This window comes from Sapajus apella, unplaced genomic scaffold (assembly GCF_009761245.1).
Source record: "Sapajus apella isolate SASKATOON/1434 unplaced genomic scaffold, GSC_monkey_1.0 scaffold3, whole genome shotgun sequence".
Classification (NCBI taxonomy): Eukaryota; Metazoa; Chordata; class Mammalia; order Primates; family Cebidae; genus Sapajus; species Sapajus apella.
The window spans coordinates 53501152-53519094 of record NW_022436943.1 but is presented as its reverse complement, the minus strand read 5'-3'; the positions used below and the strand labels follow the sequence as shown (position 1 = coordinate 53519094).

Genomic DNA, 17943 nt, shown 5'->3' with positions numbered 1-17943 from the left:
TGAGACTGGGTAATTTATAAAGAAAAGAAGTTTAATTGACTCACAGTTCCACATGGCTGGAGAAACCTCAGGAAACCTACAGCTATGGCAGAAGGTGAAGAGGAAGCAAGCACCTTCTTCATGAGGCCACAGGAAAGAGAGACAGTGGAAGTTCCCTACTTTTTAACCATCAGATCTCGTGAGAACTCACTTACTGTCATGAGAACAGAATGGGAGAAACCATCTCCATGATCCGGTCACCTCCCACCACGCCCCTCACCTGACATATGAGGATTACAGTTTGACTTGCGATTTGGGTGGGGACACAGAGCCAAATCATATCAAGGGTCCTGAAGGGGATGTATTTTCCTTTCTTTGTACACATTGTTGGATTCTGCCATTGGTACAAAAGGCAGAGTGGTTTAATGAAAAGATTGTTGATATGATATGAGGCCTATACCTTCCCCTCACTCAACTACTTTCTCTTGAAGTCTGCTTTTCTCATTTGTGGAGTGGGAGGCGGTGGGGAGGGAGGGAGGTAGTCAAGCCCGTCACCACAGTGGGTTCCTTTGCCTGTGTTAAGTGTAGGACTTTGTATGGCTTCCTTTACAACTACAGTGGCTAATTGAGAGGAGTGTGCTTCATTCAGGTCCTAAATTTTCATAAATGATCATAAAATGATTTCATCATTTATACGTGATAGACGTGACTGACTTTTGAAAGGCAAGATAAGGCTTGTGAACCTCCAAGAGTCCTAGGGCGATTCGAAAGTGAATATTTCTACATATGCTACCCAAACAAAAAATATATGTTGCAGTATTTACCTTAAAATGGTGCTTCCTTTAAGTGATTGGAATAAACACTAAGGCTTCAAAACAAATAGTACATGAGAAATCAACAACAGCATTATTGAATTCCTGTTTTCTTCTATACAGCTTTAATTCTTGATGCTTTTAATATAGAATCAGATTTATTTGACTCATATTTATTGATCCCTACTCTGGGCCTAGCTTAGGCCCTGCCCTCAAAATGTATACACATCTGACATATAATTTATGCCTATGTAGGAAAGCAGACTTTTGCAAGCTACAGTTTTATGCAGTAGCTTTTCTTTGGCTCCTAGATAGCTTAGTGGTATTTTTTGCATGGACTAGAACCTTAGAATTCTTTAGGAGGTATTGGCAGAAGGTGGTATGTTGAATTTTTGCCATGGATCTGAACGTGAAATAACTTGTCAAGTGGGGGCCCAAGCCCTTCAAAGTTTAGGAACTATAGGTCTGTGCTGTTCTTGAGTCAAACCCCAGCTGAGAACTATGCAACCATTAAGCTGTAGGTATTGGAGAGGACATTAAATGTTTCTGATAGAAATCTTTATAAACACAGGGGAATCTTAAGGACACTTTTTATAGCCTAAAACAGCACAGATAAACAGCTTAAAACCTTCATTTGCTGATAACATATAAACTTTCCATTTTTTGGCTGTGTTATGCAAATCAAATTTTATTTTAGGTTGGTCATTTCCCCTTCATGGCAGCCTCATTCAACTCATATTAATCTTGAAACTAACAAATGATAACATCTTTACCTCTTCCTTTCATATAAGCTGCTACTGCCAGGTCCCTCTTCCTCTGTTGGCAAGTATTTGGCACTACTGTTTCCTGGTTGAACCTCACTAACTGTGGGTGTCTTACAGTCACACAGGATGATTTTTAGCACTCCACACCTCAACTCCTCAAACTGCTGTAATTGGGGCTGTACTTCGAGTTCCTGTTTCTGTTCTGCTTCTCTCTGCCTCAACTTGTCTTTCCTGTCTGCACCCTTACTCCCATTCCTTCCTGGCTTGTTCCAAGAGGAGTGTCAGGTAGAATGCTGTGGCTGTCGTCTCCTCCAGGATCGTAGGCGTTGAAGATGGAGATGACCTAGGGCAGCGCCTGGCCCACAGGGGATATTCTTAGTTAGCTCCCTTCTTCTCTCCTTAATTCCTTTCCAACCTTCTTTTTGTTATCCCTGGAACCCCGTGAAACTTACTTTGTTCTTCCAAAGGTGTGCCATACAGACAGGATATGTTTCAGTCACTTCTGTGCCTTTAAAGCCTAGTTCCTAGCCACTGCTTAGTAAATGTTTGCTGGGTGGGTGAATGCATAGAAAGATAATTCTAGTGAGGGGAAATGATGAGAAGTATTTTCAGACTAGTTGGGTTTTAATTTCATTTGTGGCCACTGCACTTACTCTTTCAAATGAGGAGACAAATCTGCTTTGGCAGCGTTCATTGTACCCACATGGTCATTTTGGATTCTTCCACAGTCTCCAGGAATGGGCATTCTTGTTTTAGTTTCAAGTAGTCAGAAGATTCTGGGACCATCAATTTACTAGTATAGGAGGGGGCAAGGCAACAGGGAGTGCATATCCACATAGTACTCAGGCCAGTTTAACTGCAGCCACCGACAGGTCCTCAGATGTCAGAAACAGACTTGAGAGGGGTATTCTTTCTTTCACCATTCATTCTGTCTTTCATTCTTTCACCATTCATGCTTTCTTTCATTCTTTCACCTTTCGTTTGTTCACTTGTTCATTCAGTCAGCTTCCACTGACTGCTCTAGTAAGCCTGATACCATGCTACCTGTTGGGGCCTTTTAGTCTAGATATGAAGGTTACAACAAGGTGATCTGCACACCCTTGATTCAGTCCTCCAGCCAGATCAGAGACTAACACAAGTTTTTAAAATGAATTTAATAGATCAACACTTGTGAAAAGAAGGGAAAATAAAAAAATTAATAGGTATTTACTGAGCATCTTTTATCGTTTCCAGTGCTGGTGACATTGCCATGAACAGAATAGTACTACCTTCTTTGAGAGATTACATTCTATTGGGACAGACAGATTGTAAACGTAGGGGCATACCAATAAGATCATTTCAGGGAGTGTTAGTGCTTCTTAGGAAGCAGGAGAGGGTAAGGAATGGAGAGCGACGGTGAGCTGGGTGGTCAGAATGTCCTTTTGAGACGGCATTTGAGCTGAATGCCAGAAAAAAAAAAAAAGCAACTGAAGGTATAGGCCAGGCTTGTTTAGATTTAGGCAAAGAGAGTTTTAAGAAAAAGATTTTAGGAGAGAGGTCAGCAATTGTAAAAGCTCTAAAGCAGGACTAGTGTACTGGTGTTAGAAAAACTATAGGTGTGGCTGGAACTTAATGAGTAGTGGAGGATGTGGGAACAGAGGGGAGAGGGCAGAGGGCTGGGTCACATAGGGTCTTGCAGGCAGTAGCGAGGACTTCATTTTATTGGAAGAACAGTGAATTCATTCATCTTTCCTTTCTTCCTCCAGAGAGAGAGAGAGAGAGAGAGAGAGAGAGAGAGCGCGCGCGAGAGTGAGTGCTGTGTGTGTGTGTGTTCCTTCATGTCAGTGAATCCTTACAAAGCGTCTTCTATGTGAAGAAATAAACATGAATATTACCCTGGTATTCTTAGAAAACTTTTAGTTGATGGAGTGGAGGGAGAGACACGAGTACCTAAACACCTAAAACATAAGGTAAAGTGTGGAAAGACGTGAGAAGTGTGGATAAAGCAAGCCCCAGGCTAGCAATAATAAATGTTTAATGAATAACTTACTTTATCAGTCCTATCAGAAGCCTTACTGGGCTTCCTATTTCTTTTAGCAATGGGTTTTGCTGCTGCTGTTTTGCTGTGGCAATTAGAAGTGAGGAGGCCTGCAGCTGGTTAAGGCGAGTTAGATGCACAATTTGGTTTTCACACTTAGGCTAGTACCTGTTGAAGCGTCTGGTACACTGAGTGGATGAGTAAGTAAATAAATGATGTAAAAACCCAAGTTTGATAATCAGCAGAGAAAATACAGTTGTCTCTCAATATCTCAGAGAGATTGGCTCCAGGACCCCCACAGATACCAAAATCTATGCACACACAAGTTCCCCTTGTGGAACCTGCAGTTATGGAAGGCTGACTGCACACATTTGGCTGTGAGCCTGCATGAGAACTTATGTCACTTTTTCATCCTCTTATGCAAGTGTTAAGTAGACATCCCTAAACCCAGCAGTCCTCCCTCCTCCCACCAAGGTAGCATGATTGCCCAACAAGTGCACGGCTAAAGTAATCAGAGTCTAAACCAAAATTAGGACAAAGTAGCATTCCCTTGCTCCCTCATTAAAGGAATAACACATATAAGTACATTTGCCTTGTGGCGATTATGGGACAAATGCATCTATTAAAAAGTATTTTTGAAATGACTTCTCTGAATGTACTATAAAGCAATAAAATGGAAGCACTTTTTTTTTCCAAGGAAGTAGAAAAAAAAATTTTTTTTAAGGAAATCACTTTGGTATAGGAGTATTTGTTTCAAAGATGTTTCGCTGTCGCTGCTCCAAGTGTTTCACTCAGTACTGCCTTCAGAGGTGAGGGTAATGACAGCTAGTCATTTTTGAGCACCTGCTCCATTCAAGGCTTTGTGATAGCCACTTCTAGGTACATTAACATATTGAATGCTCAGAGCCCTCCTGGATGTTAGGTATAATTCCCTGCTACCTTGGCATATCTCTAGGAAGTTCTGTGCTAGAATTTTATTGCTATGTACTATTTCCTGCCTCTGTAAACATATTTATAAAATTTAGCTCCAAAGAGTTATAGTTATTATCTAAAATCAAATCTACCCAAAATAAGAGCAATTTTCCTACTTGAGTATATAGAAAGTGCTATAGATTTAGAAAGTAATTCTAAAATAGAAAATCATAACGAATAATGGCAGCAGTATTGCCATTGCTCAGTTAACATAAATGTATTTCAATAATATTTTTAAAGAAAGTTCACAGAATAACTATTTTAAGGCAGTGTTTTGTTAAGATATTATTCTCATCACTGGATAGTCATACCTCTTCTACATATATGGCTATAGATATAAGATATGTATACCTTTAAACTTTGGTTGTTCAAAATCATTAGGGAAGGAATTACAGAGGACCATGTTTTCTGAATCTAGAACTATTTTATCAACCATTTTCAAAGCAAGTCTTATGTTGCCTACTTTTCTGTTTTGTAGAGATGATTATACTGGTGAGTTTATATATTCAGTCATTTGTTGCTTCATTTCATAAGCATTTTTGAGCATCTACTATCTGCTAGACACTGGGAATAGGAACTCAGCTGTGAACAGGTTATACAAAGCCCCTGCTTTCATAGAACTTTGATTCTTCTAGTAGAGAGAGACATACCATAAAAGCAAATAAATCATGACCAGGATCATTTCAGGGTATGGTAACATTATGGAAAAATTGGCATGATGTGCATTTGAGAGTAACCCTTGGGTGGGACAAAGGTGTACACTGCTGTAGGGTGTCCTTAGAAGGCTTTTGCTGGGAAAGGACTTTAATCTGAGGCCTGTGTAAGAAGAAAGAACCAGTCATCTAGAGAGCTTGGGGGAAGAGTTCTAGGCAGAGCAATCAACTAGTTCAAATGCCCTGAGCTGGAAGCAGGCATGATCAGATTCATACATGTCTCTGAGAACATCTGCTCTTACACTCCACTGTGACTGAGGGATACTACTTGGCCTGGAGGGGTACCCTTCGTGTCTTCAAAGTCTCAAGGACTTTTCCATCCTTATGGTTCAGTTTGCGTAATTTTTCTACATCCTTTTGGCTGTCAGCTCTCACTTAGTGCATCCATCAGTATGGCTTCCCAGCAGCCTCTCTCTAATTTGCAGCAGCCTGCAAATCTTCCCTGTGCCTAGATTCAAATGACAAGACTTGCTAGGAATATGTGTGAAATAAAAGTAAAAAGTCTTCATATCAAAGTTGGAAGTACTCTTCTCAATTAACATTCCTGATCTTTAGTTAAGAAATGTTAAAGAGAACGTAATGATGCAATCTCTCACAACTTTACCCTCTCCTGTATTCATTTATTTGTTAATTCATTCTCTGCACCGCCCCCCCCCACCGCCCCCATCTCACCCTTTTAAGTTGTTCTACTGTGGATGCATACCTAGAAATGCCCACACACATTTTATCATACTTTTAATGATTTGGGAAAGATAATCTTAAAGCCTATATTATCTACCATTTTTCTCTTAGCCCTTATTTAATTTTACATATATGACATTTTAAAGGATGTCACTGCAGTTGTTGTTTAACATTTATGGGAATGAAACTTTGTAGCACACTTAGACATGTGTGTTACTGCTAGAGGGTGCCTTGTTTGGTTGAAGGACAGTATCCCCTGGCTCTCTAAATATGAGGCTCTTAAAAGTGCATTTTATTTAGCTTCTTTTTGTTAGTGGCCAAACACTAGAGCTTAAAAAAAAGAAGTGTCACCTAGACTTAACTGACTATAGCTGTCAAATGGGATGCTTTTAATAACCTTTAAAAGTAAGTAGGTGAACGTTACACCCTATCAGTTCATAGGCAAGCTGGTAAACATTGAACAGAAATTCTGAGACTCTACCTGCTCCCCCCAACCAAAGGAAGTAGGTAGATGGTCTCAAAAAATGTTATGGCTGAAATCTTCTACACTCATTTGCTCATTCAGAGTTAACTCTAAAGCCCACTTATTAATTGCTGTTAGACCACAGCCATCCCTTTTTAGTCATTATTTCCCTAAAGATAACTGATAGGTTATTTTCTTCCAGAAGCAGATATTTGTTTCTTTCTCGAGAATAATTTAGAAATGTTAAGATCCAAGGGAAATTTGGACTTGCCTTCCATAACAGATTAGGTGGCATGTTTGATAAAGCATGGCTCTTCTCTTACTTAGTATGTGACACTTGGCAAGCTAACTAATTTCTCTAAGGCCCAAGGTTTTTCATCAGGGAAAAGAGTAATCATAAGTATAGAAAAAAAATAAATGACTGTTTTTGGATTTTTTTAGAAAGGTCATCACAAAAATAGTTTATCTGAGAATAAACCCATTGGATTCAGTCTTTTAAGTAAATGCTTATTTGCATCATTTTCTTTCCCTCCTAATCTTAGCAATTTAAATGTCTTGTAATTTTTTTTTAACTCAGGTTTATCTCAAAACTGATATGTAGTCACTACCTCCCCCATATGATGAGACTGTTTTTAGTTTCAGCTTATCATAGATATCATTAGAATGCAGAATTAGGTAGTGGTTAGAGGATAAGCTTCTGTTGTCAAAGACCTGGGTTCAAATTCCAGCTCAGCTACCCTGGACAAGTTAACCTTTCTAAGGCAAGCCTCTGTTTCCTCATCTATAAAATGGATATAATAGTAGTATTTATTTCACAGGACTTTTGTGAGAATTAAGTGAGATAATCTATGTAAACCTCTTAGCATGCTTTCTGGTTTATACCAAGCATTTGTTAAATGTTAGTTCTTCCCTCTGGTTTTTCCTTTATCATAGCTCTTTACAATACAGTTATTTAAATTTTTTTAAAAAGATGTGAGTGTATTTAAAGAAAAATATTGAACAGAAGTGCAGGTGGGCAATGGATGTGACAAAATTAGAATGTAGGTGGTGGATACGGTGGAAATAGTGTTAAACTTGCAGCCTGGAAACCTTGTTTTTTGTCTCAGCATCCCAGTAAAGAAAGTATATGCTTTGGGGTTTGGTACGTATAAGTGTAGAATGTGACATTAGCATTTTCTGACTCTGTGACGTTGGAAAAGCATTTCTCTCCATCCCTTTCTATGAATATTTATTGAAGGTCTGCTACATTTTCTTATCTGAAAAATGAAGATGATACTTAACAGCGTTTTTGTAAAGATGCAATGCAAAGAGATGAAATATTTGAAAGCATGTATATCATATAATTGGTTATGTTTTATAGATATAATCAACTTTATACCCAGTGTGTAGTAAGTGCTCAGTAAATGTTCTAGTGTTATTTAGGACTTGTGGTTACAAGTGACAGAATTCAAAGCTCAAGTGGCTTGGGACAGAAGGAATTAGTTGTCTCATGTACTGAGACTGTAGGAAAGTTAACAGTGACATATGCCTTGGGGACAGCTAGAAGCAAAAACTAGATGCCAGAGGACTGTCTTTACCTCTTTTCTTTGTTACTGTGTCTCTGTTAATGTCATTCTGTCTGGCCAGATTCTTCCTTACATCTAGAAACAGAACCACTGGCAGTCCTAAGCTGATGTGACCAGAAAGGGACTAAGCATTGTGGTCATTGTTTCAAGCCCGGAAATCCTAGGGATAACATAGAGCCCAGTATGAGTCGGGTACTCGCCTGACCAGCCATTGGTGTCTAGAGAACAAGAGGTGAAGGAAAATGGTAGGAAAGACCATTTTCGAGAAGGGGAATGGTGGGTGCCTGCTGCCATTGTTTACCCTTTCGGCATCTTCAGGGAAGTACTTAGCCTCTGTGGGCTTCAGTTTTCTGGTCTGAAGTTCTGAGGTTTAGAAGACTTAATGGATGCAAGTGTACGTTTAATGTTTTAAATTTTTATTTATTCAGCTTATTTCTGTTATTGCTCATGCCCTCCAAATCTTGACATATCATCTGGGAATTCCTAGCCTAACCACAGACCCTCGAAATAGCAGAAAGGGGCCTAAAATTATTTTAAGAAGTTAGTGCAATGTGCCAAGTATATTGACTATGCCCCCTTTTAAACTTGTAGTTGGAGAGTAATACATGTACAGAAAGGAGTACATATCCTAAGTGCACAGTTTGCTGAATTTTAACAAACTAAACACAGTTGTATATCTTGCACCTAGATTAAGAGTCAACAACAGACCCCTAGAAGACCCTGCTTGTACTACAAGTAGATTAATGTGTTGATTCATCATCTAAGAAATCCTTTAATAGCATTGCCAGAATCATGATGGCATTTTCCAAACTTTTTTAAATTAAAAGATTGCTAAAATTCAGCTGCCATAAGTCATAGTTATTATTTTTTTTAACACTAAAATTCCAAAACTTAAAAGCACTGTGAAAAGCTCTTCAGGTCATTCCTACTCATTATACCTCTTGAAATGTTTTTCTGGCTAAAATTACCATTAGGTGCTAAAATATGTCCTGTTGCTGGGGTATTGTGCCATTTAGGTCTATGCTTGCCTTTTCTCCTTACCAGATTGTAAACGCATGAGAGAATACAAGCCTTAAGATTTCTTAGGTGTCTTGTATTTCCTTTCTTGTGCATAGCTTAGCATGATAATTGACTGACTAAAATGCTGTCCATTCCACATAGAGCTTTGTGAAATGACTGTACTTCTGAAAAAATAACTACTCAAATCTCAGGGACTTCAAGTCTGAAATGTTTCGTTGTTAATAAATATGTCAGTTTGCTGTTGTTTTGATACTCAGGAAAACAAATGCAATTACAAATGAATTTTTCTTTTTCTTTTCTTTTTTTTTTTAATTTACCAAATCTTCTAACATCTTTTCCTCTTTTTTTCTCTTTTAGGCTCTAGACCAAGATAGAACAGCCCTTCAGAAAGTGAAGAAGTCTGTGAAAGCAATATATAATTCTGGTCAAGGTAAGCACTTACTAAAAATTGGATGACATGAATGATGTCTACAGAGTTTTCTTAGTTATTTAAAAGATGTTAAATTTATAGGAAACATGACACAAATGTAAAAATAAGTAGGTAAAGAAATTTCTCTTTTTCTCTTAACTTTGACTATCAGCCTAAACCTATTATTAGTCTTTCTAAAACAGAAAGAAGAAAAAACATTAGTCACAGTGGATTTTATTATACACTTAAGTGCTTAATAGAGTCATGAGTAATTTTATCACAAGTGACATGAGGTGTATAAAATCTCTGTGTGAATTTGGTCAACCTGTAACCCAGTGGCCTTAGTTAAACACATCGGAATCTTTCCCCCTCCTTAGTGTTACATGTACACGTTTGAAAATCAATATTGGTGACGGTTGTGGAAAAAATTAGAGAGGAGGGGACAAAATTAAATTCAGACCTCAACAGACCTGCCAGCTATCATCTTTTCTTTTGTTGGGAGGTGTGCCAGGTAACCTGTGTAACTAAATGTTTTAACTTTGTCTAGTGACTTTGTCAACTTGGAGGCAAAATTATGTCATTGGTGCATAAGAGGAATTAAATTTAAAAACAAAAAACAATGAGTAACCACAAAAATTGGTAGGCTCCAGCACTGTAGAGGCGAGGCTTGGAAACAAAATGGATTTCAGAGTCTCTCACTCACATCTTTTGTTTTTATTGCAGTACCAGCTCAACTACCAATATGTTACTGGTCTAAGAAATCAGTGGTCTGTAACTTAACAGAAAACGTGGGGGGAAAGACAGGAGGCTATAATAGAAAGAGCACAGGCCGTGAAGTTGGACAGATGTGGGTTTTCATTCTTGCTAATCCACTTGTTAGCAAGGTGACCTTGAACTGATTGTTTCACCTTCTTGAACCTCCATTTTTTCTTCCGTAAAATGGGGATAGTGGTATTTAAAAAGTTGTTGAAGGGATTTAATGAGCTCATCATATCTGTAAAGGGTCTTCCAGGTCACGGGAGTTCAGTAAATGCGTATTCCTCTTAATGTTATCATCATGAAATTATCAAGCTGAATGAAAAATGAACAAGGCAAAACCCTCAGGTACTTTATGGCCCTTCTGTCTCATCAGAGCTGGGAATCACTAGCCAAATAAAAACTGGAAACCTAATATTCTCTTGTTTTTTAACCCTCACCAGGCCTGAGACATTCTGTAATATTCATTGTTAACACATTTTGCACTCTGGTGCCTTCATTTTGCTCCCTAATTTCTTTATATCCAATAAAACACTAACTTCTCATTAAGGTAGATAACTAATAGTCATGTAGTCGTGACCAAATGTCTTTTTACGTCTTGGCCTAAGTTACATACCTAATTTATTACTTCTGCCCTTTGCTTTTATTTCACTGAACTCCCACACTTGTGTTAGGCTCTTATATTTTATTTTAGCTCTTCAGGGAATCAAGTGGAATAAATAACTAGGAGATGCCACAAAGCGGGCTTCTGAGGTGCTGATATTGTTGTTTCTTGATATTAGTGGTGGTTACATGGTTAAGTTTACTTTTTGATAATACATCAGATGCTAAACTTAGGATTTATGTACTTTTCTGTACATATGTATATTATGTACCAATAAAAATTTAAAGTATTATATACAAGGAGGTTCACTGAAGCCTTGATTGTGGTTTGGAAGAGGAGGAAAAAAAAAGGGATTTATTAAATAAACAATAGTATACATAGAATACTACACACCCTTTTAAAAAAGAGAAACTCAGGTAGTCTAGGTCTGAGTTTGAATCCTAGCTTTGTCATACTTGTTCCAGTATATTATTTAACTTCCAGGAGTCTTACACTTCCTCACCGTAAATTTAAAAAATAATATCAAATGTGCAGGGGATTGTATGGACAAAATGAGAGACCATCTAAGACCCCTAATACACTGCCTACCACATAGTACGTGCTTAACAAATTGTAGATGAGGGGAAAGGACAGCTAGATGAATATTTGTGTGCCTTCTCTATTTTAATTCAGTGATTCCACATATAACATTTGACCAGCCTTATTTTTTAAATAGCTTAATGAACCATTATTTGTCTCAGGAAGAATGGTCAGTTCTCTGTAATGTGATGTTGGTTTGTGCTTGAGGCTCTCAGCTTGTGAGCTGCAAAAGGGAGACCCTTGCTTTATAGCTGTGAGGCACTGCTGTATTTACTATACTGAACGCTCCCTCCATGTGACTCTTTTCCAAATGTTCTTCCTCAGAATGTATTTCATCCCTTGGCCACATCACTCAGCAGCTCACACGAAGACTCCTCTACTGGGGGATATGCTTCTTGCTGTTCTTTAAAGGATTTCCTTGATCACAGCTGCCCTTGGTATGACAGAAGGGAGAGGTTGTTCCTGTATGGATGTAAGGAGAGAGTTTCAAGGGCTGTATGCGGAATTTGGGTGCAGCCCCTTTCAGTAGACTGTACCCTCTTTGTGGATGGGGGTGGCACAGTTAACTGAACATTGAATCTCTCCAGTCTAGACTAGATTGTGTACCCTCCTCCTAGGTCTGTACTATTAGAGTAGCCTCTGATGACATATGGTTTTAAATTTTAAATTAATTAAAATAAAATTTATAATTCAGTTCCTCAGTTTTAGCTGCATTTCAAGAGCTTAACAGCCATATATGACTAGTGGGTGCCATATTGAATAGTACAGAAATAGAAACTTCTCCATTATCACAGGAAGTCCTTTTGGACAGTGATACTATAAGAGAACATGTATCCTGTTGTATTGCAAATACTAACCGTCTCTCTTGGAGGAGACTAATGATTCTTACCTTTGTTGATTAGGTTCACCTGAAGAACTCTTAAAAACAGGAATCCCTGAGACTCTTACCCTAGAATTATTCCAAAGTAGAACGCAGGTATTGGGATTAAAAAAATATTCCCCAGCTGATACTAACTTGCAGCTAGAATTAAGAACTATTGCACTGGCCTATGAGCTTTTTGATAAGACTAGTACTATGTTTTTCATCTTTTTAGTTTATGCATTTGTCAAAGTAATTCATTAGTTTGTTCAAAAAGGTATTTATTGAGCACCTATTATATTCACCTGTTCTGGGTGTTAGGTGCTTGGCACATCAAATTATTTGCCTTCATCAATTTTACAATCCAGTGGGGAAGAGATTAACAATCATCAAACTGGAAAGTATTTATAACTAGAAATTAGGAAGTGCTATAAAAGGAAGCTTACAAAGGGCAAAGGGTGAAATAGGAAAAAGGATCTGAGGTAGTGTGATTAGGGTGCTAAGGGAGTACCACTAGGAGAAAATGATACTCATTGTGTATTTATGCGATAGTAGACTAAGACAAACAAGCTGATAAGGTAGGTACCATTGTCCTCATTTTATAGATGATGAAACTGAAACTTAGAGAACCAGAATAACTTGTTCAAGGTACCATAACTAGCAAATGATGGAAAGAGAGCCCAGCTGACCCCCAGCTTTGCTCTTTTACGGCTACTCTATATTTGTCTTCTACCTAACATATAGCAGGGGCTCAACAAGGGTTGAATGAATCGCTGCATGTTGGCTGGATAGGTTACTACCTGGGAAGCTCTCTGAGATCAGCTATTAATATTCACTAATCATGAGTATTCATGAATGGATCCATCAAATGGAAACTCCCAGCATTGTAAACTGTGGGATGAATTTGGTGTTTCCCAGATGAGACCACAAATAGTAGTTACCATGGTCATGTTTCAGAAATATAGGGACAAACTCAGATCTCTCCAGGTTCCTCACAGAAGCCTGAAAGGGTTTCTGCAATCATGAGGAAGTATAGTACAGCTGAGTTTGTGGACAGCACTATGACATTTAACTCTTCAGAAATAACTAGATGAGTAAAACAGTGGTGTTGCATATCTTTCCATGATACATGCTCAGTGGAATCCAAGCTGTTCCCCTCCAAGGGCTTTTGGCCTCATCCAGAGAAACCGCAAAAGGCTGAACCCTGGTATCTGTTTCCCAGTGCATTTTCATAATTTTCTTGTTTTCTCACAGTGCTTAAGTGCTACAAAACCCACATGATATTTTTTAAACATTTCAAAAGCATTCCTATATTTCTGGTTGGAGATTACCAGTCACTCACCTTCTCAAAGTGATTTGAAAGATGGTTAAACATTGTGAAGGTTCTTGCCCTTAAAATGTATTATTTTTACACATAAGCTTTTATCAGTACTAGTAAGCAATATAAAAATGAGGGTTTTTTTTTTCTTTTTGTTCTTTTTTTTTTTTAAACAAATTGTCTCCATGCAAGCTCTTTAGTTTGAAGATTGTTCTGGGAATTTGTGTCTCACTTTTCCTTGTTGTGTATGAGGACATTTAAAAACAACAACAACAACAACAACAAAAAACTCATTTCTGTGAACTGCTTAGACCAATGGAAAATTCTCCAAGCCATTCAGTTTTCTTGTGTTGTTGCAAGTTTTGAAGTTTTGATGTTATTAATCTGTGAAACAGATTGTCGTTTAGGAAGTCTGCCTTAGTGGTCCCTCTCCCTTTCCCCTTTTCTCCCTCCTTCACTCTTTTGTTAATATGTGATTAAAATGGCTAATAGTTTCTTGGGCACTGTGGAGGTTTTAAAATATATTGTAATTCTTGGACAATTTTCTTTGCAAAGATAGAGCTTAATCCCCCTTCCCCTTGAATGTACACCAGAGTTACTGAGTTACTAACTCCCTTCTAATGAATAGAATGTAATAAAAGTGATGCCATGTGATTTCCAAGGCCAGTCCATAGACAAGATAGCTTCCACCTGGTCCTTCCATTTTTTTCTGGTCATTTTATTTGGAGGAAGGCAGTTACCATATTGAACATACTCAAGCAGTCCTATGGAGAGAGATCTCCCACTGAAAACTACCACTCACTTGCCAGCCATGCTAGTGAGACAGGGAAGCAAATCTACTAACCCCAGGCAAACTTTCAGATGACTGCACCCCTGGCTGGCATCTTGATCTTGATCTTTGTGAGAGACTCTAGGTCAGTACAGTAAGAGTGGGGCTGGCATTCATGGGATTTCTTCCTTTGGAAACGGGCACGTGAATGCACATAAGTCAGGTGTCGCTTGAGAAAAGAGCTTACTGCTTGCTTCTCAGTATTTAAAAACAAAGTGAGATATACTTTTACAAAACAGAAGCATGTGGTTCATAGTAAGCATGGGTATACTGAGTTGGCTGTTCTACCAAATGAGCTAGTTTGAAAACATTAATCTTTTTGAACAGATATATTTTCACACAACACAGGTAAAGGTGTGCACTTTTTTGGGGGAATAGGAACTCAGGATATTCCTGCTACTAGGTCTTTTTCTGTAATACAGTTTGACCTTTTTTTTTTTTTTTTGTCTTTGCTCAAATTAAATGGACATTTTATTATTACATGGCTGATTCCTTAAAATTTATGCCAGGATATATTCAGAATAAATGTTAGCTTATTAGTAACACATGATGCCCTCTAGAATCTATAACATTGTTGGTCTTAAAGTTGAGGCTTGTAAATCCTTTAATATTTCTGGGCAAGAAAAAAATGACAGTGGTATATAATTTGATTACAAGCATATGATGTGGAAGTCTTATTTTCAAAACACAGCTAGATTGTTAAAAGTTTTGTAGCTTTTTCATTACAAGGGAGATAGCCATTGGTTTTCTCATTGCCTTCCATTTTTGTCTCCCATTCCCTTTCAGTTAGAATTAAGTAGTAGATAGTTTTATAAGAGAGTGTTTTTGTTTTTAAGGCAAAAAATGTATGGTGTTCTCTTCAGTTTTTCATTTTGTTAAATTACCTATTTTAAGAAAAAGCTCCTAGTGGACAATCAAATCTAGGATTTTAAAGGTGAAGTACTAAATTTATCAGTGGATAGGAAGCAAATGTTTTTGTAGCCAAACAACTTTATTTCAGCTATTTTTTAGTTAAGCATTTCCTCAGACTTGAAGGTATAGTGTGAATTCAGTTGTAAGTAAAGTTGGTGATTAGATTCAGTGTCTTACCGTGGTGTCACATAATGCTTATTTTAATCTTGCAGTTTTCAGTGGGGAGAAAAACTTTCTTAACAGGCATATGTAAGAGATATAATAGATTAGAATAAAATGTCACAAGATTGTACAAAAGCAGCTTGTCTCTAGGAAATTTTACCTTTTTTGCTGTTTTTCAAGTTTGTGGATGATAACCAGATTTTTAAAAAAATCTTTTTGTATTACAGTAAATTTATTAGTAAAAATGATAATTCGTAAGCTCTCAAAAGGTATTAGATGGAAATACTGGGATTGAGCAAAATCTAAACAAGTTTCTTTGGGCCTTAAAGGCATTTTGCATTCTTGTGGGTCCATTATTACTCCTTGAGAGGTCAAAACAAATTAATCAGTTCCTTCAGAATGGTCAAGGAAGGGGTTTTTTTCCCCTGCAAAAGGGAATATACTTAACCAAGAGAGCATTACTCCTTAAATTATGTGGGGATAAACTAGAGCAATTCAAAAGAATGCTGTTAAAAAAAAAATTGATGTCTCTTTCCAGAATAATATTAAAACCCCAGGCTTCTGAGGAATTTTCAATTTTGGGGTCCCAGTTATTGGCTCACATATTCTGTTGCTTGTAATTAAAAGCTATTTACTACGTGTATGAGCCTGTGTATGTACTTCCTCCATTTTGCTGGTTGTAGAATGAGTGCTCTCAGTTAATGATGGATGCATGTACCATTGGGGAATATACAACATGAGAAATTAAATAGTTTTAAATAAGCTTGTGACCACTAATTTGGGTTTTGTTGGAGACACAGTCTCACTGTGTTGCCCAGGCTGGAGAGCAGTAGTACAGTCTCAGCTTACTACAGTCTTGACTTCCTGGGCTCAGGTGATCCTCCCTTTTCAGCCTCCCAAGTAGCTGGGACACAGTTGCATGCCACCATGCCCAGCTAATTTTTTTGTGTGTGAAGGGGAGGGGATATTTGGTAGAGATGGATTTTTACGGTGTTGTCCAGGCTGGTCTTGAAGTCCTGGGCTCAAGCCATCGCCCATCTCTGCCTCCCAAAGTGCTGGGATTTACAGGCGTGAGCCCACCATGCCCACCTAGTTTGGGGTTTTTTAAGCCTCAGGATGAACAACAAATTTGCTCTGTTAAAGGTGAATATAAGAATGTATTTCTCTGCTTTAATGATTTCTTTTGGTAAAAATAAGTAATAGCCGCTGTTGAATACCTGTTGTGTGCCAGAGTCCATTGATTCAGATTAATGACTGTAGTTATCTTTAAGGACCACCTTCGAGCCTTAAATAGACCCTTCTTGACAATTACAGTCAAGATTTTATGGCTTTACCTATATCTTGCTGCCTTTTATTCCAAATTGCATTTTCATCATCTTGAATGGTTTATGTCTCATCAAAGTAGGATTGTATTTTCCTGTATAAAGACATTGCACTTAAACCATAGCAAAGAATCTGCCCTTTGGAAACAACAGTGCCATGACAACCTCTAAGAAGCAGTCATATGTGTGTGTTGAATTACATTTTTAGTTCACATGTCAACATGAATTTTAAAATGTCTTGTTTACAACTGGAGAGGCTTCTCCAATTAAGCCTTTAGCAAGAAAGAATAAGTACTTATTGATTTTGTGTTGTCCCATTTGGGTATGGAAATCAAGCAAGTTGTTTCGGATTCTGAAGTAGTTTTCATTGATAATCAGGGCCATAAGACAAAACATTTAGGGGTTGACAGAGGATGACTTTGCTTGGCCCGTTTGTCTCTTGCATTCACAGATAACAGAAGGATATTCTGAGACCTTTCATGGCTCAGGTAATTGATCAGTCATGTACGTTTTTCTTTATAGAGAGCTGTGTGGGTGCTGGGGGTACTGGGACATCCCGTGCTGATTTTTCTCACTGGTATTTTCTGGTTTCTTCCCCTATTGTGAAAGGGCAATGTGATATTAATGTGTTTACTGTAGAAAATTCAGATGAGCTAAAAGAAAAAAAGATAGTAGCCACACGTCTTTTTAAAGGTTTTTTTCATAGTTTATATTCTTTTTTTTTTTTTTCAAGTTATAGGTGTTTTTTTATTGTTCATATTCTTTCTTTCTTTTTTTAAGAGAGGGTCTCACTCCATTGCCCAGCCTGGAGTGTTTGATGGCATGATGTTGGCCTCCCTCCTGGGCTCAGGTGATCCTCCCACCTTAACCTCCCAAGTAGTAGCTGGAACTGCAGGCACTTGGTACATGCCTGGCTAATTTTTGTGTTTTTTGTAGGGATGTCGTTTTGCCATGTTTCCCAGGCTTGTCTTGACCGCCTGGCTCAAGCAGTTCACCCATCTTGGCTTCCCAAATTGCTGATTACCAGTGTGAGCCACTGCTCCTGGCCCATTGTGTACATTCTGAATCACAGACACACACACTTTTGGAGTCCCCACACATCTGTGTTCTCTGTGGCCCTCATTATCTTACTCCTCCGCATTTTAGAGTGATGCGTTTTCCCAGAGTTCTGAAGTGGAGAAGCCTAGTTAAGGTCATGTTTTGGGGG

At 38.1% G+C, this 17943-nt stretch overlaps 1 protein-coding gene across 5 annotated transcripts in view; it reads left to right on the top strand.

Annotated features, from left to right (window-relative positions):
- Positions 1-17943, top strand: part of ASAP1 (ArfGAP with SH3 domain, ankyrin repeat and PH domain 1) — a 403505-nt gene that overhangs the window by 198912 nt on the left and 186650 nt on the right. For all 5 annotated transcript variants that reach the window (XM_032246627.1, XM_032246599.1, XM_032246607.1 and 2 more), the window contains one exon: positions 9344-9416. In XM_032246627.1, coding sequence (XP_032102518.1) covers positions 9344-9416 — 73 coding nt within the window. The remainder of the gene's footprint in view (positions 1-9343; positions 9417-17943) is intronic.